This window comes from Centropristis striata, chromosome 24 (genome assembly GCF_030273125.1).
Source record: "Centropristis striata isolate RG_2023a ecotype Rhode Island chromosome 24, C.striata_1.0, whole genome shotgun sequence".
Lineage (NCBI taxonomy): Eukaryota > Metazoa > Chordata > Actinopteri > Perciformes > Serranidae > Centropristis > Centropristis striata.
In genome coordinates this window covers 17,136,006-17,162,610 of record NC_081540.1, presented here as the reverse complement: position 1 = coordinate 17,162,610, position 26,605 = coordinate 17,136,006, and the positions used below count along the sequence as shown (strand labels likewise).

Below are 26,605 nucleotides of genomic sequence, written 5' to 3'. Positions count from 1 at the left end.
AAATGTAGAAAAACTAAAAAAAATTAATTTGATGTTTTTTAAAATGAAGTAATTATATGTATAAGTCCACTCCCATCATTCACTTAAAAGAACCGAACCTTTGAACCGGCTCGTTCGCTACCATCACATCTCTAAGCCTGTTCTCGCGAGAAGTGTGGAGTTGACATATATCATGGAAACAGTGTCAGTAACATCAGTGGTGATTTAAAGTATTAAATTAGGAGTGTACCGGGCAGCGGGCTGCTGTTTCAATGATCGGGTGGAGTATCTAGGCTGCTGCTCCATACAGAGAGCTTCACCATGTGGAGGAGAGCAGCGAGCTCGGTGCTCTGGGGACCAAAGGTCCTCCACACGGTCCGGTCCAGCTGTAGCAGGGTCTCCGGGAAGACCTGGGTCAGACCCACCGGGTTCGATACCGGGGTGGAAACGTTCAACAGCCTGACCAAACAGAAAGAGCCTCTGATCCTGGCCAGAGAGGGAGTAGCCACCTGGTACTGAACATCCTCATAATAGATATATGAATATATACAGTATGCATGATGACATATTAACGTGTTACTGTGTTTCAGGTACTGCTGTGGACCCACCGTGTACGATCATGCCCACCTGGGTCATGCATGGTAATAAACATTTTATTACCTTTACATACTTTTACTCACATACTAAGTTTTGAATGCAGGACTTTTACTTGTAGTGGAGTAATTTCACAGGGTGGTGTTATTACATACTTCTTCCACCACTGATTTTACTTTCTGTTTAAAATCCTTAATATACATTAAAAGTGACTTCTTTCCTGTATACATTAAGCTTTTGCTAATACCATCCACCACAAATGTTTGCCATTATAGATCTTATTTTCTTTATCTATGGCCAAAGTCCTCTATTCCTATGACGTTATGTTTTCTGGTAATATAATAAATTAATAGTCTAGACCAGGGGCGATTCTAGGGTCAGAGTTTTAGGGGTGCTGAGCACCCATTGAGCCCCACTGCCACCTTTAGATTCGATTAGATTGAACTTTATTGTCACTGAACAAAGTAACAGCTACTTGGACAACAAAATTCACGTATTGCCAATTAATTAGTATAGGAGTATGAGTTGTTATTATCCACTATATATCAATTTATTGTTGTTGTTTTTCACCTGGTTCTTCCTGCATGCTCTCCCTTTCTCCATCTTTGCCTCTTTCCCTTGGCACTGACAATCATACACACATATATTGTAGCAGACCATTTCCTACATAAGTAATTTAATACAACATGCAGAGAGCTGGTTTAAATTATCTGTTACTTTAGCTTAACACTTTTCAGAACAAAAACAAAACAAGACCATTAGGGATCTGATCATTATGGACTGTCCCTTTTAAAGAACTGTCGTATGTCCACACACACACACACACACACACACACACACACACACACAGATACGCTAGGAGTTATCTTTCACACATCTCATACCATACCAATCTCATACATATGTGTTATAAATAGCCTACATATATAGATCTAGTGTGTGTGTGTGTGTGTGTGTGTGTGTGTGTGTGTGTGGCATATATACTACTACACCTGCATGAATGTAATGTGATTATTATTGTTGCAAAGTCTGGTACAGGTTAAATCCTCTCTAAAAAATGAATAAATACAGCAAAGAAAAACATTTAAATACTTTTTATTGTCTACTTTAACAGTAATACACAACTGAAAAATATCAAATATAAATTAGGAATGGGGCGTCCCGGTGGCTCACACTGGTGGAGCGCTTGCCATGTAGGCTGAGGCCTTGCTGCGGCGGAGCCGGGTTCGAGTCTGGCCGCATGTCTTCCCCTCTGTCACCCCCTTTCACTCTGTCACTTTCAATAAAAGCATAAAAATGCCTAAAAAAAATAATCTTAAAAAAAAATATATATATAAATTAGGAATAAATACCAATTCATTTAAAAACACATCTGGTATTATACAGTGATTATGCCGTTTGTTTTCACTCTGGTCCTAATGCCGCAGCACTGACAGGGAGTCATGTTTCCATGACGACGGACCAGAAAAAGACGCGCGTGACATCAAATTTACGTGACTCACGATTGTTAAAATTTGTTTCTAAAGTAACGATAAACTTTTACAACGGAGACACAAGTACACACTTCACATGTACGCAGTTAATTTATCGCGCTGCTCCTTTTGTTAATAAACAGACTGCTCCAGTTTGACTGTAGATGCGCTAATGGCGCTAACGAAGCTAACCGGGCTAACCGAACTAATTGGAAAACGGTGCCTGGACTCCAGTACTCGCCGATATGGTATCAGAATCGGAGCAACTCCAGGTAAAAGAAAAGTATGAGACAGAGCTTTGGGGCAACTTACTTAGTTGATTCACAACACTACAACTAAAGGATTCTCACTCTGCGTGTGTTGCGCTGCCAGCGAAGCGGTGCAGAGGGAGCGGGTGAGAGGAGGATGATACCATTTGCTAAGCGGGGGTGTTTTCATTTTCATCCTTAACATATACGTTTAAACCACAAACTACAGAGTTTGTTTTGGACATCATTTAAGTTTGTCAAAGACGAACAAAAAATTTCGAATAACAACATTTATTCCAAATTTAAGGGGTGCTGAGCCCATGGTCTAGATCAAGATTATTATAGTTAACGAAAACTAACGAAATAACGAAAACTAGAATTGAAAAAACATTTTCGTTAAGTGAAATAAAAATAAAAATGAGAGCTTTTAAAAAAACGATAACTAACTGAAACTGTATTTTGTGGTTGCAAAACTAACTAAAATTATAGTGAAAATGTCCTTCGTTTTCGTCTTTGTCAACTTTTTTCATACGTAAACCTTTTTGATTGGTATGAAATCTATTTCATCTATCTGGTTTTATGACTTAATAAACGTATTGGAGCTGAGATGGATCAGACAAAGGAAATAAAGGCAACATTTATTGTGACCTTATTGAATCTCGTACCCAACAAATACCCCATTACAAAAAAACTAGAACTAACACTAAAACTGATAAAAACTAAACTAAAACTAAGCATTTTCCAAAAAATAAAAATGAATTAAAACTAGCAAACTCACTCTAAAAACTGATTCAAACTAACTGCATTTGAAAACAAAAATTGACAACGAAATTAAAACCAAAACTAATGAAAAATCCAAAACTATTATAATCTTGGTTCAGACAGTTTCAAGTGCAGATTGTTCCATGATAAAGGGGTGTAACTAAAGTAACTGAGTTACAGTTTGGTTGTATTTTTTGTCATGTAGCGTGCAAGACTGCAGATGGACCCTTTTTTATGCAAAAAATAACTTTATTCTTCCGATGTCCTGTCCCAGCTCCTACGTCAGGTTTGATATCCTGGAGAGGATTCTGTCCCGGCTGTTTGGAGTCACCGTGGTCCGTGCCATGGTCATCACTGACATAGATGACAAAATAATCAACAGAGGTTTGGAGGTGAGTGTGTGTTTAAATCAGTGTTGCTTATGATGCTTTTTAATTAGCTTTGTTCAAAGCATGTTAATTCAGAAAGTTTGCTTCTCCTGTTTTCTAGGAAAATGTTTCCCCAAGTGTCATCGCCTCGCTGTATGAGGATGAATTCAAGAGGGACATGCTGTCATTAAAGGTGTGTGATCAGCTCTCAGTATGGGGTTAATCCCCTTTGACTCTTACTGCTAGGATGTGTGTTTATCTATAAACTTTTTCTTCTGTCTGTGTTTTTGAGGTGATTCCTCCTGCAGTGTATATGAGAGTCACTGAGAACGTGCATCATATTGTCGCGTTTATTGATGGGATCATCAAGAATGGACACGCATACGCCACCAAAGAAGGTGATTACGTCACAATTGTTGATAGTTATATTAGAGCTGCACAATTAGTCAAATTTTAATCGTGATCACGATTTCGGCCGCCACGATTAAATTAACCTGATCGTCGGCGATATTTCCATTTTAAAATGCGTCTCTCCTGCAGATCTAATCAAGCACTTTCTACACCAGTAGTCCACCAACCACCAGGGGGCGGGGCCGTATTTCTCCCCTGAAAAAAAGCCTGGTTGCTGATTGGATAGAACGCTAAGCAGGATGTGACGTAGTACTCGACGCCACAACAACACATGCCATTTGGAAAAGCCGATGAAGCAGTGTTGCCAACTTAGCTACTTTGCTGCTATATTTAGCGATTTTACTTACCGCTTTAGCGACTATTTTTCAAAAAAATGACTGGCGACAAATTCAGCGACTTTTAACAGCGGAACGGCTGCGCCGCGGTTTTGCTCCGTCCTCTACCCAGCGTCAATTCCCACTGGGCGCGTAACGGCAGTGTAGCAAGCCAGCCTGATACACGCGGCCGTCCGTAGGCGGTGGAAATCCCCAGTGAGAACGAGTCGAAGTGGCACAGTCCTCCTGCAGCAGTCTTTCTCAGCTACAGAGCCGGAGGGGATGTTAACCCGCCCTGAAAAAATCCTGGTTGGCGCTATTTTTAGCGACTTTTCAGACCCCCTTAGCGACTATCTTTCAAAAAAGCGACTGGCGACAAATCCAGCAACTTTTTCTGGTGTTATTGGAGACTTTTGGAGACTCGTTCTTACTCTTCTTAACGAGCCGCGGGGGCCGGAAGCTCTTCTTAACGAGCCGGTGTTCACTTAGCGATCTCTGTTTGTTTACAACAAGCACCAGACACTAAAAACTGTTCCTATTGTTTGTTTAAAAGTAGTGCAATACAAATACAGATGTTTTCCCTAACATGATGAATAGTCGTGATTAATAATCGTGATTACAATATTGATCAAAATAATCGTGATTATCATTTTGGTCATAATCGTGCAGCCCTAAGTCATGTGTAATAATTGCTGCTTCTCCACAATACCTGAGTGAACACCTGTGAAATGCTGCTGATGGTTTCAGGTGATGTGTATTTTGACGTCCGGTCCATCGGTGATCGGTACGGCAAGTTTATGGGAGCTGTGGATCCTCAGGGAGAAGAAGGTCAGTGTTTCTGTTACTGCTGTCTTTTAGGTAGATTATATTATATTATTATTTCTTCCCACCAGGTGTGCTACTTCCCCATGGTCTCTATCAGTTCATCCAATAGCCTGAATGTGATTATTTTCCCTCTTTTTAACTCTTGTGCCTCACTGTAAAGAAGTTGCTCTGATTCATCTTAGAGGAGGAAAGTGGTCGTGTCAAGAACTGCCATAAATGCAACGTACAAATGCAGCTGCTGTATTCTATGAAAAAAAAAAAAATCTGGATATATCAGTGAACAGCAACAGCATTAATTTTGATGCATAATTAGGGCTGGGCGATATGGACCAAAAGTCATATCCCGATATATTGATATTGAATATTGATATACGATATATATATCCTGATATTTTTATCTCAAAGTGAGAGCAAATGTTCAGTCAAAGTCAAATATGACATGTCACAAGTAGTTTTATTGAAACCGTTTATTCAAGTGAACATAAATACTGTATAACAACAGGAGTACCTTTTTTTTTTTATTTAAATCAAAGCTCCATAAAGTGCACATTTAAATAAAATGTTTTTTTATATATATAAAATTAGCCTATGAAATAAAATAGGCCAATCTTTTTCTGAAATAAATATATTTATATGAGAAAAGAATAACGAACATTACAAAAAAACTGAATATGACAAACCCTAGTAAGGACAGCATTTATATATAAAGAAATAATTTTTTTAACTATATCGATATATCCAATATGGTCTAATTCTATATCACATTTAAAAATATATCAATATATTTTTATACCGATATATCGCCCAGCCGTATGCATAATACATATTTTATAATTTAAAAAATGTAAAGAAAAAACTTCTAAACAAATACTTTATGTTTTATATTATTTTCCACAATCCCAATCATAACTAACAAGTATTAATTCATTTTAATCACTTAAATATTGTTTTGTTTACATAATGCCACTGTTTATTATTATAAAACAAAAGACAAAAAAATATTGTTTTCTGTTTACTATATGGTATTTTTTTCACAGTCTGCAATATGTCAATGACTAGCAATAACATTTATTATAATACATGCAAGTACAAGGCAGGTTATCTGTCAAAAATTTGCGCGCTCCATATTAATCAGAATCAGAAATACTTTATTGATCCTGGAGGGAATTTCTGTATATGTATATAAAATAGTGGAAATAGTAAAATATATAGACTTAAGAAAATATACAATCTTAAAAAACATACAGACTTCAACATACTATTATAGCACAAGTAAGCAGCAGTACGCAGGTGAAATCTAAAATATCATAATAGATGATAAAAATCCTCTAGCCCCTCATATTTAGAACGGGTTATTGAAAAAAACGGCAAGGAAAACGGCATTTTCCTCCATTTTTTGAGAGCTATAAACTGTTAACACAGCTAGTGTGTAGTTTGAGTTAAGATATGAAACACATTTTAAATACAGCATAAAAGACAGAAGTTTCTGCCAAACAAAAGGTTGCGGTGTCACCAAACATTCTCACTGCAAGTTCACTTTTCATACTTGGGGTGTATACAGGAAAAACTGCGTAAGCAATGTTTTTGTGCGTACGCAGCGTTAGGCCCCTCTTGTGAAAATAGTTCAATCAAACAGTAAATTCTACAATATGAAATAATGAAATATGGCTTTTGTTAGAAAATTTGCATGAGTAAACCTTGAAAATTGAATTATCTGACACCAACAGGAAAATACCTCACCAATTATTTCTGCGCAGTCTTTGATGGGGAAAGGATGAGCTGGAGACGTCCGAGTTCTCAGTTTAACATAGTTTTATTACAATACGTCAAGAAATGTGAATTACAGAGCTCTGGGATTCACTTTAGGAATCAGTTTAACTGTCCCTGATACACACAGGTTTCAGGTCATGAAGTCTGAAAACCTCGTCTCTCCCCTGCAAAAAACCCCAGTTCCACACTAACATAGTTTAATTATATCATGAAGGTAGATTTCTTCCAGGAAGTGCCGCCTTCCCCCTCCGTTGATTCGCCAGTCTTCTTTCATACCGTCACACGTCAGGCCACCTGGGCAACACAATCAATGCTGCCCAGGACAAGGCCATGTGACCTGCTAACAAACTTGTTATGACGAACATACTGCCTTATTATGTTCTACAGAAATATAACAAGAGCCCAACTATTCTTCAATATCTACATGTTCTTTTAAAGTTTAAAAAATATAAGACAGACAGTACTATTTTTTGTGATTATAGAATCTTAATTAGTTTAAGCAAATGGAATATATGTAATTAAAGTAATCATAGTTTTCTACATCAATATTAACACACAAACACAATCAATGTATCAAAATCATATTACCTGATTAATATAAATGCATAGAGATAGACATTGTCAAGGCTGACCTGATAGTCATGCACAGAGACAGACACAGAGTCAGACAACAGAGACAGACACAGGGACAGACACCAGGAAGTCAAACAACAGAGAAGCAGAAATAAAGCATAAAATCATTTACAAATATAGAAAATAATCAATTATTTTAACACTTTTTATGCATACTGTGATGATTGCTTGGTTTACTAATTGACAACAAACTGTGCTGTCCTCCAGGCGTCGGGAATAAACGGGACTCGAGGGATTTTTCTCTTTGGAAGCGGGCCAAACCCCAGGAGCCATACTGGGAGTCTCCGTGGGGCCGAGGGAGACCCGGCTGGCATATTGAATGTTCCACTATCGCCAGGTTTGGATTCACAACCTTCTTCTGCTCTGTACGCTGCACCTGGTTAGCTCTTTGTGGCCAACATTATAATAGAATGAGCATCAGGTTAACAACGAATTATTTAATTACAGTTTGAACAGGATTTTTAAAATATTTCAACAATATGGATTGAGTCCAAGTCTGAGCCACTAAAGTAGAGCCTGATTCAAGTCTGAGTCAAGTCATCAATAACTGAGTTCAAGTCTAAGTCCAGAACCCCAGTGATCAAGTCCGAGTCCACCAAGAAGAGTCAGAGTCAAGTCATTAATACCTGATTTCAAGTCCCAAGTCCCCAGTGATCAAGTCACAATCCAAGTTTGAGTCACCAAGGAGAGTCCGAGTCAAGTCATTAATACCTAAGTTCAAGTCCAAGTCCCAAGTCCCCAGTGATCAAATCCGAATCCACCAAGAAGGGTCAGAATCAAGTCATCAATAAGGGAGTCCAAGTCCCAAGTCCCCAGTGATCAAGTAAGAGTCACCAAGAAGAGTCAGAGTCAAGTCATCAGTACCTGAGTTTGAGTCCAAGTCCAGTACCCCAGTGTTCAGGTCCGAGTCCACCAAGAAGAGTCAGAGTCAAGCCATCAATACCTGAGTTCAAGTCCAAGTCCCAAGTGATCAAGTCAGAGTCCAAGTCTTGGTCACCAAGAAGAGCCACACTCAAGTCATCAATACCTGAGTTTTAGTCTTAAGTCCAGAGTCCCCAGAGTCCAAGTCTGAGTTACTAAAGTAGAGCCTGATTCAAGTCTGAGTCAAGCCATCATTACCTGAGTTCAAGTCTAAGTCCAGAGTCCCCAGTGATCAAGTCAGAGTCCACCAAGAAGAGTCTGAGTCAAGTCATCAATACCTGAGTTTGAGTCTTGAGTCCAAGTCCCCAGTGATGAAGTGTGAGTCAGCAAGAAGAGTCTGAGCCGAGTTCCAAGATTGACTCGATTCCTCCATTCTGCCACCTGCAAAGAGCTAGAAACAGAAAGGTTGACATTAAAAATAATGACACACTGTCAGGGAGTTTATTTAGTTCTTCCAAAATCAACCAGTGGTTCCAAAATCCACAGAAACTGAAAAGACATTAAAATTAAGAAATTGTCCGGACTGTCCAGGACTTGAGTATTTTATCCCTGAATGGTGGTAATAATGTGTAGATTGTTAGTAATGATACTGCCTGATGTTCAGACTGTGTGTGGTCTCTGTGGTGGACTCAGCTCCGTGTTTGGGAGTCAGCTGGACATCCACTCTGGAGGCATCGACCTGGCCTTCCCTCACCATGAGAACGAGGTGGCTCAGAGTGAAGCCTATCACCAGTGTCATCAGTGGGCAAACTACTTCCTCCACTCAGGTAAAAGACTCATTTACATCTGCCTTTAAAATATAATCAGCATCTAAATATACCACCCATATTATAGGGTTGACTTGGCTCAAGTCGCCATCATTAAGTAATTCATTGTAGGGCTGGGGGACATAAAAGATATATCGATATATTTTTAAAATGTGATATGGAATTAGATCATATCGTATATATCAATATAGTTCAATTTTCTTTCTTTTATATATGAATGCTGCCCTTACTAGGGTTTTGTCATATTTAGTTCTTTTGTAATGTTCGTTATTCTTTTCTCAAATATATTTTTTTTAGAAAGCGAGTGGCCTATTTTTAATAGGCTATTTTTATTTAAGATATTTTTTATTTAAATGTACATTTTAGGGAGCTTTGATTTTAAAAAATTAAATCAAATTAAAAAAAAGGTTTTCCTGTTGATATACAGTATTTATGTTCACTTAAATAAACGGTTTCAATAAAACGACTTGTGACATCTCATATTTGACCTTGACTGAACATTTGCTCTCACTTTAGGATAAAAATATCAGGATATATATTGTATATCAATATTTAGCCTAAATATAACAGGATATGACTTTTGGTCCATATTGCCCAGCCCTAATTCATCATGTGTTTTTACTGAATCCGCTGTATATTTTACATACAATGCTTTTATTTTGACAGAATCACAGCAAGTCTAAAACTGGTATTCTGTGTGTTAAGCGCCACTAAATAAGTATCACTGTCTAATTTTTTATCTGTTTTTAGGGCACTTGCACCTAAAAGGCAGCACGGAAAAAATGTCTAAATCATTAAAGAACTTTATCACCATCAAGGTAAACTTATCAATAATAATTAATCACTTCCTGAGTAAATAATTCCCTGTATATTACAAGTTATGTATTGCAGTTTGTCCTTTTTTGTCCTCCACTAGGATTTCCTCAAGTCGTACTCTGCCAATGAATTCCGGATGTTTTGTCTTTTGTCTAAATACAGATCAGGTGAGAAAATACCTTTTTTAGGATTTTTCTAAATTTAATTATTTAATTTTATTCATGAATGAATGCATTTTAATTAATGAACACATTGGTTTGCTAATTAAATTAATAAATTATTAAATTATTGAAAAATACATTTTGTCATATAAAAACAAGTAAACGTATTAATAGTTAAAAAAAAACTAAAAAAATAATTGTCACAATTTATTATAAATGTTTTTTATTTTTGTTATTTTAATGATTTTTTGATTTAATTATTAAATGTAATTATTATTATTTATTTTATGCAAGTTTTGGTTTCCTAATTAAATCTATATATATATATATATATATATATTTGAAACTGCTTCTAACTACATAATGTACAAATAATATATTAATTATTTTACAGATGTTTTTCTTCAGGTATCATGCAATGAATGCAGTTGAATGTAATGAGCGTAACATGTCTCTACAGCTATAGATTACAGTGACAACAGCATGTTGGTGGCTCGGACCTCTTTACAAAGCGTCTACACCTTCATGCACGATGCTCAGGCCTACATGAAGGGTCAGCTGATGTGTTCCCCCGTACAGGAAGCTGTTCTCTGGGAGAGGTACAGTATCAGCCTTAACTACAAATTATAACATCAACTGTTCATGTTAATAGTAGGGCCGGACTCGATTAAAAAATGAATCTAATTAATTAGAGGCTTTGTAATTAATTAATCGAAATTAATCGCATTTTAATCGCATATAAATATTTGACCTGAGAACAGTGAGAAGTAGTTTTTTCACATGGATTTTTAGTATACCATTGAATAATGACTGAATATATAAGCTTAAGCAACAAAAATATTGCTTATTTTTGTTTCCCCCCACCTCTAGTAAAAAGAAGGGGGCCAAACACAGAGCTTTGTGGGACGCCTTGGTTGACTGGTGCCAGGGTGTTACAAGTGTAGCTATTCAAAATGTTACCTAAGTTAAAGTACCAAAGAAATTAGTATCTGCCTTAAAACATCCTGCCAAAAGTGTCTTTACAGTTACTGGTTATATTAGCTCATATATGACCATCTAAACACACTTCTTCACTTTTGTGAAAGTAAAGTTGAAAGAAATGTACCTAAAAACTGGACCTTCCGTACATGACTTTCCACCTTTCCGTTCAAGAATAATAGAAGTGTGAGATGATTATTTCTTCTTCATTTTAGTTGTGTTGTGTTTCAGGTTGGCTGAGACTAAATCCAGCGTGATGAAAGCACTGGCAGATGATTTTGAGACCCATAGAGCCATCAATGCTGTGATGAATCTGGTTTTTCATGGAAACCGCCAACTCCAGCCTGTTTCAAAGGTAGAAATCTGACTCAAATTTTGATGATTCTGTCTTAGAGATAATGAAAACACAAAACTCAGTGTCTCAGAAAATTTGAATATTACATAAGATCAATAAAAAAAAGCATATTTTAAAGACAAATGTCAGGCTTCATTAATATAGTATATAAGGAACAATAATGGCCCCAGGATTGATCCCTGGGGGACACCACGTTTGGTCACAAGGGGTGGGGAATTTACTCCCTTATATGCAACAAACTGTAGTCTATGTTCCAGATAACTAGAGAACCACTCTAACGCTTGATTATCAAGTCCCAAGTGTTTAAATCTCACTCCTCTGAAACATCATAAACAGATTAAAGTTACAGTCCTGTAGTGTTGTTCCTCACCAGTAGTGGAACAAAAATGTAATCCTTGTCCTGAGAAACTATGAGGTCATTATAATCGTGTGTGTGTGTGTGTGTGTGTGTGTGTGTGTGTGTGTCCTCAGTGTGAGGGAACAGCCCGGAGCCCTGCAGTATTTGGAGCGATGGTCAGCTACATCAGAGAAATCTTGGATGTGTTTGGGATCGATCTGCTGCACAGTGAGGTCAGAGCTCATTTACAACGTTTCTACAATTGGAGATTTATTTTCTCTTTCTGAGGTCATCATCATCTAGCAGCATATAAAACACACAATACTTGTAAGAATATAGAGTCACTAGTCGTGTTTCCATTAAAGTCCAAGTCAATTTGAAGCGAAAATCTGAAATGTTGCATGAAATAAAGTGTGAATTCGGGACGTTTCCATCAACTGGTTTAGTGCAAATTAACAAATCTCTGAGTTGCATGAGAGACAAAAAACAACAGCAAAATAGAGGTTGCTAATGTGACAACTTTGGCCACCCAAGAGAGAAAAATGTATGTAATGCTTCTTCTTCTACTTCTTTTGGAAACAGCTGATCAGTATTTGTGGTTCCATCAACAAATTTATATGCACATTCTGAAGACTCTCCCGCCAGAATTCTATAAAACTTTACAAAATGCGGCTAAAGGTTTTTACGCTCGCTTGAGTTGGTTTTTGTCTTTTTAGATGAAAACGCTTTTTGCGAATAAGTTGTGACGTAATGAACATTAAACTGTCGACTCAGCTGTTTCCTCTGAAATATAAGTTGCCCAATTGAATCCAACTCCTGCAGACTTCTCTCCATTTTCTCTCGTGGGTGGCCAAAGTTGTCTGATTAGCAATTTTCTCTCTTCTTCTTCTAACTGTTTACTAACAATACATTACACTGCCATCTTCTGACCAAAGTACGTTACTGCAGCTTCCAGTTGATGGAAACGTTGTATCTATTTGTTTTAATGCATTGTGTATAGCGCTATATAAGTAAAATATTATTATTAAAGTACTTTAATGCATCAGTTGATGGAAACGTTCCTAATTGCATTTTCTTTAATGCAACAAAATTTGACTTAAATGTTTCACTATGTCAGAACTTATTTTGAAAAATTATTTTCCATCTCCTGTTTAGCATTACCTGTTTTTCAAAAAGACAAAAACCACCTCAAGCAAGCGTCAAAACTTTTATTACAAGGGCCAGGACTTTAACGCATCAATTTTCTTAACGTGTTCATTTTTGTATAATTAATTAATCTTAATTGACACATTTTAATCGCACTTATTTTTGCACCGCGGAACGTTTCTCCCTGGATGAGTTTCAGGCGGACCGATTATACTGGAGCACCAACTAGCGTTCATGAGTTCAGACAACAACAAACCACAGTGAACATGAAGGAAGAAGCTGATGAGACGCTTTGGTTGGCCCCGTGGATGATGGGACATTTAGTTACAAAAAACGAACAGATGGAAGCGTCGATAAGAGCATGGTTGTGTTGCTATGCAACAAAGAATTCACATATCACCGCAGCACATCCAGCTTCAAGTATCACCACAATGCAAAACATATAGCAGCTAGCGGCTAGTGTAGTAGCTAGCGTGGATTGTGTTTTACTTAAAAAACCAAAGTATTCTAGTTTACAGAAGGTCTACCTACCTATAGGCTACCTGAATTTATGAAATGTACTATATTTCTAAATATGCTATTGCTACACTTAATGGCAAAAATTGCACTGGTCTGTTGGACTTGAACAAAAATACACAATATTTTTGTTGCTTAAGCTTATGTATTCAGTCATTATTCAATGGTTTACTAAAAATCCATGTGAAAAAAATTACTTCTCACTGTTCAAGGTCAAGGTCTCACAGGTCAAATATTTATATGCGATTAATTTTGATGAATTAATTACAAAGCCTCTAATTAATTAGATTAATTTTTTTAATCGAGTCCCGGACCTAATATATATGTAAATATATACATATGTATGGTAAAAGCTAAGTACATACTTCAATTATTATAACACAATTAATGTAAGTAGTAGAGGCTTATGGAAGACAAAATAAATCAATAGAACTTATACTGTAAGATAAGTGCTTGATAATGAATAATTTCATATTTATATATGCATTCATGGGTTATGATTTAATAAGGATGCTTATGCGAAGGGCTGGGCAATATGGACCAAAAGTTTAAAAAATTTTTTAGAAGTTTGAGAAGCAAAAAAATTACTTCTCACTGTTCTCAGGTCAAATATTTATATGCGATTAAAATGCGATTAATTTCGATTAATTAATTACAAAGCCTCTAATTAATTAGATTAATTTTTTTAATCGAGTCCCAGCCCTATTTATTACATTTCGGTGTTTCCATCAAACTCGTCTTATGCACATCTTCAATATATGCATAGAAATGTGTTCATGGAAACACAACTACTGTTGTTTTAGGTGCATGTGGGATTCAGTAAGAAAAATATAATAATCTGGCCAGACTTGTTCTCTAACATGATCAGAAACATTGTTCCAGGAGGCGGAGGCGGTCGCTGGCCGTGTGAGTGTGGAGGCCGTCGTGGAGCAGCTCACCACCTTCAGAAGTGAAGTTCGAGCGTTTGCACTAGCTCGTCAGGACGGCCCGAGCAACAAACCTGGACTTTACCCAGAGAGGATTCCTCTCCTCAAAGCCTGTGACGCCATCAGAAAGGACCTGGCACCCTTGGGTGTCCTGATAAAGGTATAATGGGTTCAAAACTGGTATTTTTAAGTGTGAGTTGTGGAGAAGTGCAGCATGTCCTCTGAGTTTACAGGGAGATTGGACTGATGTACAGGTACATCATAAAAAATGTGAATATCGTGAAAAAGTTCAATATTTTTTGTCGATTATTTCAAAAAAGTGAAACTTGTTTATTATACACTGCAAAAAAGGTGTGTCTAAAAACCAGATAAAAATAAGAAATTAACTCTTAAAACAAGATAAATGATCTAACACTTCTAAATCTAAAGTTTTTTTTATCTTGGTAAGAAACAAATAATCATCAGGTCACTCTGCTCGGGCCAGTTCATCGCTGCTAGAAGCTTTAATTTATCTTGTTTTAAGAGTAAATTTCTTATTTTAAGCGTTCAACACGCTTATTTCTAAATTTAATAATCTTAATTTAAGAAATCTTGTCAAGTGAAATTATCTGTCCATGCAGCAAGATCATTTCCCTCAGATTTAGTGTTTTTATCTTGTTTTTAGACACACTTTTTTGCTGTGTATAGATTCGTTACACATAGAGTGAAATATTTCAAGCCTGTATTTCTTTCTAAACACACAAAAAAAGACAATAATACACATAAAAACACACAAAAAACACATAAAAATAACACAAAAAACACGCAAAAAATGACAAAAAAAACACACATAAGAAAACACAAAAAACACACAACACATTTTTTTAAACAAGAAACACATAAAATCCCACATTAAAAACACACAAAAAATGACAAAAACACAAATAAAAATACATAAAAACACACAAAAAATGACAAAAACACACATAAAAACACAAACAAAAATGAAAAAACAAACAAAAATTGACAAAAAACACAAATAAAAACACAAAAAATACATAAAAACACACACAAAATGACAAAAAACACATAAAAACACAAAAATGACAAAAACACAAAAAAAACACATACAAGCACACAAAAAATGAAATGATAAAACACACAAAAGGAGCCCAACCAAGTACTGATGTATAGAAATGAAGATACTTTTCAGAAGCCTGACATTTGTGCTTAAATTATCCTTTTTTTATTGATCTTATGTAATATTCTAATTTTCTGATTTTTGTGTTTTCATTCTCTCTAAGCCAGAATCATCAAAATTACAAGAAAAACAGGCTTGAAATATTTCACTCTATGTGTAATGAATCTATATAATGTAGGAGTGTCACTTTCTGAAATGATTGACAAAAAATATTGAACTTTTTCATGATATTCTAATTGTTTGAGATGTACCTGTATTGTTGTTTTCCAGGACAGAGGAGCCTCCTCTACGTGGGAGCTGACTCAGGGGAAACAGAGTTCGGACCAGGACGACTCATCCAGCTGAAACCAGCTCTGCCTCTGACTCTCTTTATGTTTTAAGCTTGTGGGCTCAATTTAATAACATCACCTGAAAGACTTGATGAAAACAAGAGACCATACCGTCCTGACTTCAGAACACAACAAACTAACTTCAAGTTAGATGCCTGATGTGCCTGTTTTCAGTGGATGAACTCATATTTATTGCTTGGGAAGTCAGAAGGCAGATTATAGAATAACATCTGTCTATTGAAGCAGGGCAATACATATTTTGATTATTAGTTGTTTTTATGATGCACCTTTTGGTATGTATGGTGAAGGATGAGTATGGGCTGAAATATGTGTCACCAGACACTGAATTTGAATTATTTATATTTGAATTCGAATTGCTTAACTTGAATTGAATTTGAATCACATAATTTGAATTTGTATTGTTCAATTTGAATCATTGCATCAAAAAACTGAATCTGAATTGTAATTTGATTGAATTTATTAGTTTGGAACTGAAACATTAAGTTCTCACAATTCAATTTCAATTTTCTGCGACGTACATCCGGGTCGTTGAGGCAGGGCAATCGAGCGCAGAAAATGGATGTGCTGATTGGCCTAAGTGGCGATATGGCAACCGGGTGGCAACAAATGTTACAGAAAGAACAAAAAAACACTGGAGTTGCTGATTGGCCGACGAGGTGCTATGGCAACCAGGTGGCAACAAATGTTACTAAAAAAACCCGGATGTGCTGATTGGCCGAAGATGCGTTCTGTGTATCTGCGCTCGATTGCTCTGCCTTAACTACTCGGATGTACGTCACAGAAAATTGAAATTGAATTGTGAGAACTTAATGTTTCAGTTCCAAACTAATCAATTCAATCTCAAATTACAATTCCGATTCAGTTTTTTGATGCAATGATTCAAATTGAACAATATAAATTCAAATTATGTGATTCAAATTTAGTTTTTAATGCAATTATTCAAGTTAAGCAATTCAAATTCAAATATAAATAATTCAAATTCAGTTTCCGATGGCACATATTTCAGCCTATAGATGAGATGCTACTACATTTAAAGTGAAGTGATTTGCCAGTGAACCATTTTTTACTTTCCAAGCCCACTAGATGGCGCTCTCTGTTCAATAAAGGGCTGAAAGTCTCAGTCACAGTCTGCACACCCATTACTGGAGCTTTTGTTCTTTGTGGGCTGACAAAGTAAAGAAAATGGTTAATAGGGCTTAATTGCATTTTGGGAAATTCTACCACAGTCAAATTAGAAGACATGATATCTCTTTGCTTTTAGTACAAAAATACAAATTGTCTGCTGCTCTTTGCCAATTCCACCACATGAACAAAGCCGGTCACATTTCCCTGCAGGAAAACCTCCACTTCTACCTCTCAGAAACATTTACAGTTCAAGAACCACGGCCAGCGAGTGCAGTAAATTATCGTGTCTTATTTGTGTGTATGAATAAAAACTTTTTTTGTCACTTTGTGGTTGACATGATCTAATTGCACAAATGAGTGATTCTCATGAAGGCAGTCTAAGTTATGTCTGTGAAGATTATAAGGACGTACTTTATTAAACTAAACATATTTCACTTTTATTTGAATTAACATAACCATGATGAGGCACAATTCATTGTTTTGCGCTAAAATAATATTTTTGAACATATTTTTGATTCATAAAAAACATTACTGTAATGCATCCAGATAAAAATGTCATGGTTTCCCCACACTTATATACAATAAAAATGTAATAAACTTTATAAAAATAAATATACATTTGTTTAAAAATGTATAATTTAACAAAATATAATCAAATATAATGGGTTTTAACAACAAATAACAATCTGAATGAAAATTGATGAGAAAAAATGATCAAATGTTACGGTAATGATAAAATTGTTTGCATTAAAATGTGTATATTTTAATAAAATATATTTTGGTGCTACCAGCTACCCTTGAGCATAGTTAAGTGCTTGCCAAAGAAGAAGAGAAAACTTTTATTATTTTATTTCTATTTAAAAATGTGTTACGGTAATGAATTTTGTTGCTCACAGTGTCTAAAAATGTCAGAAAATAAATTAAAATGTTTCTAATAGATTATAAATTCATATTAAACAGTGACTTTAGATTGTATATGTCATAAAGGGTCAAAGAAAATATGTATTCAATGCTCTTGGATTTTTGCTATAAACTGTACCATGTTCATGAGAATCACCCAAATGCAGATTATTGTGGAGTATTTACAACTGAGTTGGTTGATTTTGGAGACTTACACAAGAACATAAATTGATAAATGACTATATATAAATAAAAACTTGACAAGTGTCATGCATATTGGAAGAAAAATGGGTCTCCATATGCTATACATAATGAACTATTTGCATTTTTACAACCTCTCCTGTCCTCTCCTCTCTGATCTGTGTAAACAGCCTGAATCATGACTTCACAGTGTCGCCGATCAGAATTTAATGTTTTTAACAGAATCCGGTTTTTCCAAATGGTTTATTTTTGGCCGTGTTTAAATGAGACATGTAGAATAAAATGATTGTGACAGAAATATCACAATTTTAAGCTTCAAAGCAGCTTTTGTTACTTTTTCTAATGGAAACCTTCGTAACTTATGATCCGTTTAAGGCCTGTCAGAAAGTTCAAAATTTCAATAATAATGCCTGTTTCTTCATAAGATAAACAGTGGATCATTGTGGTTCGAGTACATTTTATCCTCTCACAGCTCTTATATATAATGGAATCACAATAAACCAAACCAAACAGAAAAAAGAAAGCCATACTTTGTGTTCTGAACCCACACACACTTTTCAATTGAGCAATTGTGGCTTTTCAAGCCACAATTACTCAGAATAAGTATATTTGGACTTTCAACATATCATTGGTTTATCCAGTGCTGAGATATATTTTTACTTATTTAAAGAATTCTTATAAAGAAAAATTCACTTACTGCACTAAACCAAACAGAAAAAATGTGAAAAAATACAATTCTCAAACTTTAGATTTTCTGAATATTTATATTTTCACAACAAAGCTGCATCAGTGTTTTTATGTTGATTAAAGTCCTCATCCGTATGTAATGAATAAAGGCGACTCAGCTGATCCCCAGCCAGTGGCGGTGTTGTTATCATTGTCCAGTGTGCTGTCCGTCAGGTGTCCATCAGGGGTCCGTCAGGGGTCCGTCAGGGGTCCATCAGGGGTCCATCAGGGGTCCGTCAGGGGTCCGTCAGGCGCTGGTGCGGCTTTCGGGCGTCAGGTTGATGAGAGAGTTGGAGGCCTGAGCCAGCTCTGTGATGGACACTCTGCCTCTCTGCTTGATGAAATGAACCACTGAGTCCAGCTCCTGTGGGGTTATGGAGATAAACTTTCCTCTGTCGTCAATCACACCTGCAGGAAACAAACAACAAAATGGAGCTTTTTGTCTTTTTCAAAAAATTGTTAAATCGCTTAACAGGAGATGGAAATGATTTTATCGAATACATTCTGATGTAGTGACTCATGACTGATCAACTGTCTGACATTAGCCGTGTTTCTTTTATACTAAATGTATGAATGTATATCATGAATTCATTTCTAAATGTTCCTTTCCTTTATTCTTCCTTATGTCCATTTTTACTGTAAAATAGTCAACTTTTCATGTGATAAAAACAGAAACCTTTTGTCAGCTTTGTGAGGGGCATTTTGTGGCGTCTTCTCTTTTTTTTCTTTTTTTTTCTAACCCTTACACAAACCACGTCACACACTAGAGCAGCTGGAGCCAAAAGCTGCTTCTCCTCCGTTTAGTCAGTTTTTACTAAGAGCATGATGGGGAAAAAAATTGCATAGTAGGAAAAAAAATTCTAAAAGAATGCTGATAGTTTTCCAGGAGTCTCTTCCAAACCGTTTCAAAGTCTTCTGGTGCATGGGTAGCATTTGGGGAAGAGTGGCCAAGAGTGACCCTAAACACAGACGCTCTCTACAAAAAGGGGCAGAGCCGCCTCTTTTTCTTCTTGAAGCTCAGGTCTCTGGACATGTGTAGTAAGATGCTGCAGATGTTTTATCAGTCTGTGGTGGTAGTGTGTTGTTTTATGCTGCAGTCTGCTGGGGAGGCAGCATCACACACAGAGATGAAGGCGTTTGGACAGACTGGTCTAAAGCGCTGGTTCTGTGGTTGGAGTAGGGCTGGGCGATATATCGATATAAAAGATATATCGATATATTTTTAAATGTGATATGGAATAAGATCATATCGCATATGTCGATTTTTTTTTCATTAGATAGATAGATAGATAGATAGATAGATAGATAGATAGACTTTATTTATCCCAAGCTGGGAAATTACAGATATATAGAAATGTTGCCCTTACTAGGGTTTGTCATATTGAGCTCTTTTGTAATGTTCGTTATTCTTTTCTCAAATATCTTTTTTTATTATAGGCTATTTTTATTTAAGATTTTTTTTTTATTTAAATGTGCACTTAACGGAGCTTTGATTTGAAAAAATTATTATATTCAGCCTAATAATATCGGAATATGACTTGGTCCATATCGCCCAGCCCTAGGTTGGAGCCAGGTTGGACACACAGTGGACGGCTCCTCTCTCTCCGTTGCAGGACGGAGTTACCAGACAAACTGAATTTCCCCTCGGGGACAAATAAAGTAATTTTGACTTGATTTTTGATTGACTGAGGCCCCGTTCACACGAGGACGGTCTGAACAGAAGACGCAAAAGTGGCGTCGCGTCTTCACTTTTTATTCCTCGTTTAGACGAGCATTTTCGGGAGGAAATTTGCGTGCACACGGTGACGCAAAAGTGTGTGAAATTCGATTGTATGCAGCCAGGCGGCATCACTTAAAGCAATAAGAGCATCTTTGGGCATGCAGAAGTTTTCACGCCACACATTTTCATCAGCTACTCCTTCCACAAAGTTCTCCACCATCACTAGATCTCCCAGGTTTCGTTCACAGCCGTCTGGCTCGCCTCCGACGAATTGCTGCATCCAAAATGTGATAGAGGTAATTCCAGATCCTTCTCTGTTCACTAATACTATTTAATCTGTACATATCCTGTACATTTGGTGGAAAGACTCCTGTAAGTTTATTAGAGCTGCCAGAGCAGCTTGAAGGTCCGACGCATGGAAATAATCCCACATTTGTTTATTTTCCTGTACTGGAGCATGTATGTGACGTAAACACATGCGTGACGTGAGCAGATCTGAGCAGAGTTTTGCGTCTTGGCAGTGTAGACGGACACGCTACGGCGGAGCGTATTTAACTTTTCCACTTTGGAGGGTGGTTTCAGATTTTTGCGTCTTTAAGCCCCCAAAACGCCGTCACCGTCTAAACGAAAGGCACTTCCGATAAAATATTTTGTCGTTTTCAACCGCGAGCGTCCTCATGTAAACGAGGCCTGACTACTGACTACTTTCCTTCACTGTGAGCAGCTTCCCTGGTCAAACTAACCTGTGAGTGAGCCTTCAGCTAGCAGGTCCTGCAGTCTGCTAATAGCATCCTGTGTCCTCATCCCAAAATGAGAAGCCAAGTCCTCCAGGAGAACCACCTTGTTGCTCTGCGGGACAGAGGAGACACGGTCATTACACTGATTTGAGACAGAGCAGGAGAGGTTAAAGTGTGAACGAGCTCTCACCTCGATGTACTCGATGAATTCTTGCAGCAGGTTACGTGACTAAGAGTAAAGAAGGAAAAGTTTAAAACATATTCAAGAGAAAAGATGAAGTGATTTGAGGTGAGCAGAGGAGTGACCTGGTCCTCAGAGAGCTGCTCCTCCTCTCCCTGCTCCTCTACGGTGAACGAGGCTTTAAGTCTTAAGTACTCCTCCTCCTCCCGTTTCTCTTGTTCCTCTTTAGCCCGGCGCTCGTCCTCCTCCTGAAAAAACACCAGCACAGAGTTTCATTATCTCCTCATACCATGGGAGGAAGAAAAAACACTAGTCACAGTGAGAGTGTGTGTGTGTGTGTGTGTGTGTGTGTGTGTGTGTGTGTGTGTGTGACCTGTTTCTGCTCCAGCTTTCGTTCTCTCTCGTCCTCCTGACGTCTCTCTTGCTCTCGGAGCTCCTGCATCCTCTTCCTCTCCTCTCTCTCCTCCAGCTCTGCCTGAAAATTAAAAAACAAAAAACACAGGCATTATTGACGAAGAAAAGAACCTAAACGAAGTATACAATTACGATATTTCTGTCAAATTCTTTATGTAAATGTGTCATTTAAAATGTTGCCAAAGACAAATAGCTTGGAACCAGATCCTGTTAAAACATTAAATTCTGCTCCTCAGAGACACTGTTACACAGAGCAGAGAGGAGAGGACAGGAGAGGCTGTTTACACAGAGCAGAGAGGAGAGGACAGGAGAGGCTGTTTACACAGAGCAGAGAGGAGAGGACAGGAGAGGCTGTTTACACAGAACAGAGAGGAGAGGACAGGAGAGGCTGTTTACACAGTGGGGAGAGGACAGGAGAGGCTTTTTACACAGAGCAGAGAGGAGAGGACAGGAGAGGCTGTTTACACAGTGGGGAGAGGACAGGAGAGGCTTTTTACACAGAGCAGAGAGGAGAGGACAGGAGAGGCTGTTTACACAGAGCAGAGAGGAGAGGACAGGAGAGGCTGTTTACACAGAGCAGAGAGGACAGGACGCAGATTTCCTCCCGAAAACTCTCGTCTAAAATCAGAATAAAAAGTGAAGACGCCACTTTTGTGTCTTCTGTTCAGACCGTCATCATGTAAACGTAGCCTGAAAACTGAAAAATCTTTTTCTTGTCTGCAAAATCCCTGAGCTGCCTGCATGTCTCACCTCTCTCTGGGCTTTCTTGGCCTGCTTCTCTTCCAGCTTTCTCTGCTTCTTGGCACCAACTTTTGCGGCCATCTGGATGTTCTGCTCCTCCTCTTCTTCTCCCTCCTCCTCCACACGCTCCTCCTCTGAAACCAACAGCTCACTTGGTTCATTTTTATTTGCATCACACATGACATGTAACACAAACCTGAGTGCTGCTAGAAGGCCTGTTGTTGATAGAGTTTACCTTGCTCCACTACGTCTCTCTGCGGTCGTCTGTTGGCCACCTGCGCGGCCAGGTTCCTCCTCCTGCGAGGCATCCCGGCTCCTCGCTCCTCTGCTGCCCGCTGAGGGGGCCCCGCTGCCCGGACAACATTCCTCTGCTGCTCCTCGTCAGCTGAGCACGAAGAGGACACGACACATGCCATAAGGACAAAAACACTGGCATCGCATTACATCAGCCTGAGGTTAGGGCTGGGCGATATCGATATAGAAGATATATGGATATATTTTTAAATGTGATATGGAATTAGACCATATCGCATATTTCGATATTGTTCAGTTTTTTTCTTTCTTTATATATGAATGCTGCCCTGACTAGGGTTTGTCATATTTAGTTATTTTGTAATGTTTGTTATAGGGCTGCAAATAATGATTATTTTCATTATCGATTAATCTGTCGATTTTTTAAACAATGAATCGGTTAGTTGTTTGGTCAATAAAATGTATAAAAATATCAATCAGTGTTTCCCAAACCACAAGATGACGTCCTCAAATCTCTTGTTTTGTCCACAAACCAAAGAGATATTCAGTTTATTGTCATAAAGGAACAAAGAAAGCAGAAATATTCACATTGTAGAAGCTGAAATCAGAGAGTTTGGACTTATTGTCTTTAAAAAACTGCTCAAACCAATTATTCGATTATCAAAATAGTTGACAATTAATTTAATAATCGATTATTGTTCAATTCATTGAATAACTGTTGCAGCTCTAAAAGTTTCTATATATTTTCAGCATTTCGAATATCGTCAAGAATATCGTTATTGCAAAATACCCTGAAATATGGTGATAATCTTTTAGGGCTATATCGCTCATCCCTACATTTAGGTAGAGTTTGTCCTCCTCGGCCTCCGTACTGACAAACTGACAGCAGCTGTGCGCTGACGTTGCCTAAAAACACCTCCAGCGCAAAACTTGTCAACTTGACAGTTTCTTGTCATTACTTACATTATTTTTAAAGCACTGTCAAACAATAAACCACCTTGTGGAAAACTTTAACCTGCCAACCCGTATGCAATTATAAATAACAGCATGCTAACCCTCCTGAGCTAACTGACTTAGCTCTCTTACCTTCCTGTGTTTTGCTCCGCAGCTTCACCGCAAACGCGATGAGAACAATGAGGACAGCAGCAGCGACCAGGTACAACACGACGTCCATAATTAAAACTCACTTTGACTAAATATATTATTGTTGTCCGCGTTTATTTCACTCTGAAGCTCATCACAACCATAGATATCTATGAACACAACAGTGTGCTGCTGTGGAGGCCAACTCTTCTTCTTCTTCTTCTTTGTGTTGTTTTATGGCGGTTGACAAACAACTTTTTGGTGTATTACCGCCACCTACTGATATGGAGTGTGGACCGGGACTTTACACATTCCTGAGTTTAACTAAATAATAATAAAATAATAATAATAAAAATAAAAAAAAAATAAAAAAAGAGAAAGTACAGAAATGATATTCTCTCTATTAATCTTGTTCTCCTAAGATACTGTAACAAAAAGGAAAAACATTTCTCCTCTGAACTTCTTTGTAAAAGATCCCGTAAATCAAAGTTCAACTTGTGGAGGCCAACTCTTCTTCTTCGTGTTTTTTATTCATCATCAGACGAGCCGCACAGCGCCTCCTACTGTCGGAGTGTTACAACTAAATCTGCCCCCAGTACATTAGACTTTTAATTTGTTTAGCACTTTTCAGACCAGGGTTATAATAGTTTGGGATTTTTCATTAGTTTTAGTTTTTTTATTTCGTTGTCAATTTTTGTTTTAGTTTTAGTTTGAGTGAGTTTGCTAGTTTTAATTAGTTTTTATTTTTTGGAAAATGCTTCGTTTTAGTTTTTAATTTTTAGTAGTTGGGTAGTAGTTTTTGTATTTGTTGGGTGCGAGATTCCAAAAAGTCACAATAAATGTTGTTTATTTCCTTTGTCTGATCCATCTCAGCCCCAAAAAAATTATCAAGTCATTAAACCAGATAGATGAAATAGATTTCATATAAACCAAAAAGGTTTACATATGAAAAAAGTTGACTAAGACAAAAATGATGGACATTTTCATTATAATTTTAGTTAGCTTTTGTTAGTTTTGTAACCTCACAATACAGTTTCAGTTAGTTATCGTTGTTTTTTTTGTTTTTTGTTTTTAAAACTCTTGTTTTTATTTTTATTTCAGTTAACGAAAATGTTTTTGCGTTAGTTAAACGTTAAAACAAGAACTGAGGAAACGCTATCTTTTAACTCACCAATTTACAGTCGGGAAGCAGCAACCTGTACCAAGAGGTAAAACACATACAATTATATAATTATACTAAAACAATAGAAAACAATAAATAATTAAACAGACAATAATAATTATAATTATAATAATAATAATAATAATAATCATGGAACAACAACAACACTTATTTTCATTATAACTACTGTTGTTATTATTATTATTATTATTATTATAAAAATGAATTATTTAAAAACAATAGAAAACAATAAATTAATTAAACTAATAACAATAACAATTATACTTATATTAAAATATATGAAATTATATAAAAACTAAAACAAGAGAAAACAAAAAATAATTAAACACATAATTATAACTATAATAACAATTATTATAATTATAAAATATATTAAATTATAAAACAAAATTATAAATTATAAAACAATAGAAAAAAAATAATTAAACAGATAATAATAATAATAATAATAATAATAATAATAATAATAATAATAATAAAACAACACTTATTATTTTCATTACTACTGTTATTATTATTATGAAATAAATTATATAAAAACATTATTAAGCACAAGCAATATATTAAATTATTGTAATACTAAAACAATAGAAAAAAAATTGAACTTATAATAATAATAATAATAATAACAATGACAATTAAAATCAAATTAAAATATAAGAAATTATATAAAAACTAAAACAAGAGAAAACAATAAATAATTAAACAAATAATTATAATTATAACAATCATTATTATTATAACATATATTAAATTATACAAAAACAAGACAAAACAATAATTAATTAATAATCAAACAGATATAAATAATAATGACTATTATTATTATTATTATTATTATTAATGATAATAATAATAATAATAATAATAATAATAATATTGCAATGATTATTACAATGAATACATTAATTTATTTGAAAAACTAAAACTATAAAAGCAATAAATAATCAAGCATAAAAGAATAAATATTTTTTACTATAATTATTGTTTTAATACTATATTACAAATATAGTATTAAGTAAAATACAGTCAATAATTAGATAAATATACAGATAAATAATGTTTGTCTTGAGATTGAGATGAAAGATCAAATTAAAGAGATATTTCTATATTTTAAATTCTCCACAAGGGTACTTTCTAACTTTTCAGGAGCAATATTTCACTTCTTGATAAATCACTTTGTCTAAAGCATTCTGAGAAAATGTTCTCACTGTATTTGGATGTAAAATATTCAGTGCCTTGAAGAGACAGCAGTCTGGGTAGCGTTTTGGTTTTCACGTCAGCATGATTTATTATTCAAGATGTGTTCAAATGAGCAGAAAATAATGCCGCCTTTGCAGATCTATGACCTACTTCAGCAGTTTGTCCTGTTTCCAGGTAACATGCAGTACAGTGTGACGTCACTAGGGGGCAGACTAGTTCACTCTGCAGCCATCAGACAAACTGCTGACTCACTAATATGTACTGTGTGTGTGTGTGTGTGTGTGTGTGTGTGTGTGTGTGTGTGTGTGTC

General features: G+C 36.2%; 2 protein-coding genes across 3 annotated transcripts; one reads left to right on the top strand and one right to left on the bottom strand.

Annotated features, from left to right (window-relative positions):
• The first annotated feature begins 164 nt into the window (after positions 1–164).
• On the top strand, positions 165–17,277 carry cars2 (cysteinyl-tRNA synthetase 2, mitochondrial). Of its 2 annotated transcripts, XM_059328153.1 has the most exons (15): positions 165–491; positions 570–620; positions 3,330–3,447; positions 3,545–3,616; positions 3,716–3,821; positions 4,896–4,976; positions 7,584–7,713; positions 8,931–9,064; positions 9,815–9,882; positions 9,981–10,047; positions 10,502–10,640; positions 11,251–11,374; positions 11,846–11,944; positions 14,256–14,459; positions 15,750–17,277. In XM_059328153.1, exons 1-15 carry the CDS (start codon positions 301–303, stop codon positions 15,822–15,824), a joined length of 1,659 nt encoding a protein of 552 aa, XP_059184136.1. In that variant the 5' UTR covers positions 165–300; the 3' UTR covers positions 15,825–17,277. The 2 variants fall into 2 exon arrangements, with proteins under 2 accessions (XP_059184136.1, XP_059184137.1); XM_059328154.1 differs by lacking the exons at positions 165–491; positions 570–620 and adding an exon at positions 2,240–2,317.
• Positions 17,278–18,613: 1,336 nt separating this feature from the next.
• Positions 18,614–24,135, bottom strand: LOC131963026 (DDRGK domain-containing protein 1-like). Its single transcript, XM_059328155.1, has 8 exons — positions 23,913–24,135; positions 22,810–22,959; positions 22,584–22,708; positions 21,793–21,894; positions 21,545–21,667; positions 21,429–21,467; positions 21,245–21,350; positions 18,614–19,189 (listed from the first exon to the last, which is right to left on the bottom strand). Exons 1-8 carry the CDS (start codon positions 23,998–24,000, stop codon positions 19,029–19,031), a joined length of 894 nt encoding a protein of 297 aa, XP_059184138.1. The 5' UTR covers positions 24,001–24,135; the 3' UTR covers positions 18,614–19,028.
• Positions 24,136–26,605: the final 2,470 nt, after the last annotated feature.

Excerpts from the sequence above, each read along its gene's own strand:
- cars2 (XM_059328153.1), top strand. The coding sequence starts at position 301 with ATGTGGAGGAGAGCAGCGAGCTCGGTGCTCTGGGGACCAAAGGTCCTC. Across the intron at positions 3,448-3,544 it reads TAATCAACAGAGGTTTGGAG|GAAAATGTTTCCCCAAGTGT; the intron begins GTGAGTGTGTGT and ends CCTGTTTTCTAG. Across the intron at positions 3,617-3,715 it reads GGGACATGCTGTCATTAAAG|GTGATTCCTCCTGCAGTGTA; the intron begins GTGTGTGATCAG and ends TGTGTTTTTGAG.
- LOC131963026 (XM_059328155.1), bottom strand. The coding sequence starts at position 24,000 with ATGGACGTCGTGTTGTACCTGGTCGCTGCTGCTGTCCTCATTGTTCTC. Across the intron at positions 22,709-22,809 it reads GAGAGACGTAGTGGAGCAAG|AGGAGGAGCGTGTGGAGGAG; the intron begins GTAAACTCTATC and ends TGTTGGTTTCAG. Across the intron at positions 19,190-21,244 it reads AGCTGAAGGCTCACTCACAG|GTGTGATTGACGACAGAGGA; the intron begins GTTAGTTTGACC and ends TGTTTCCTGCAG.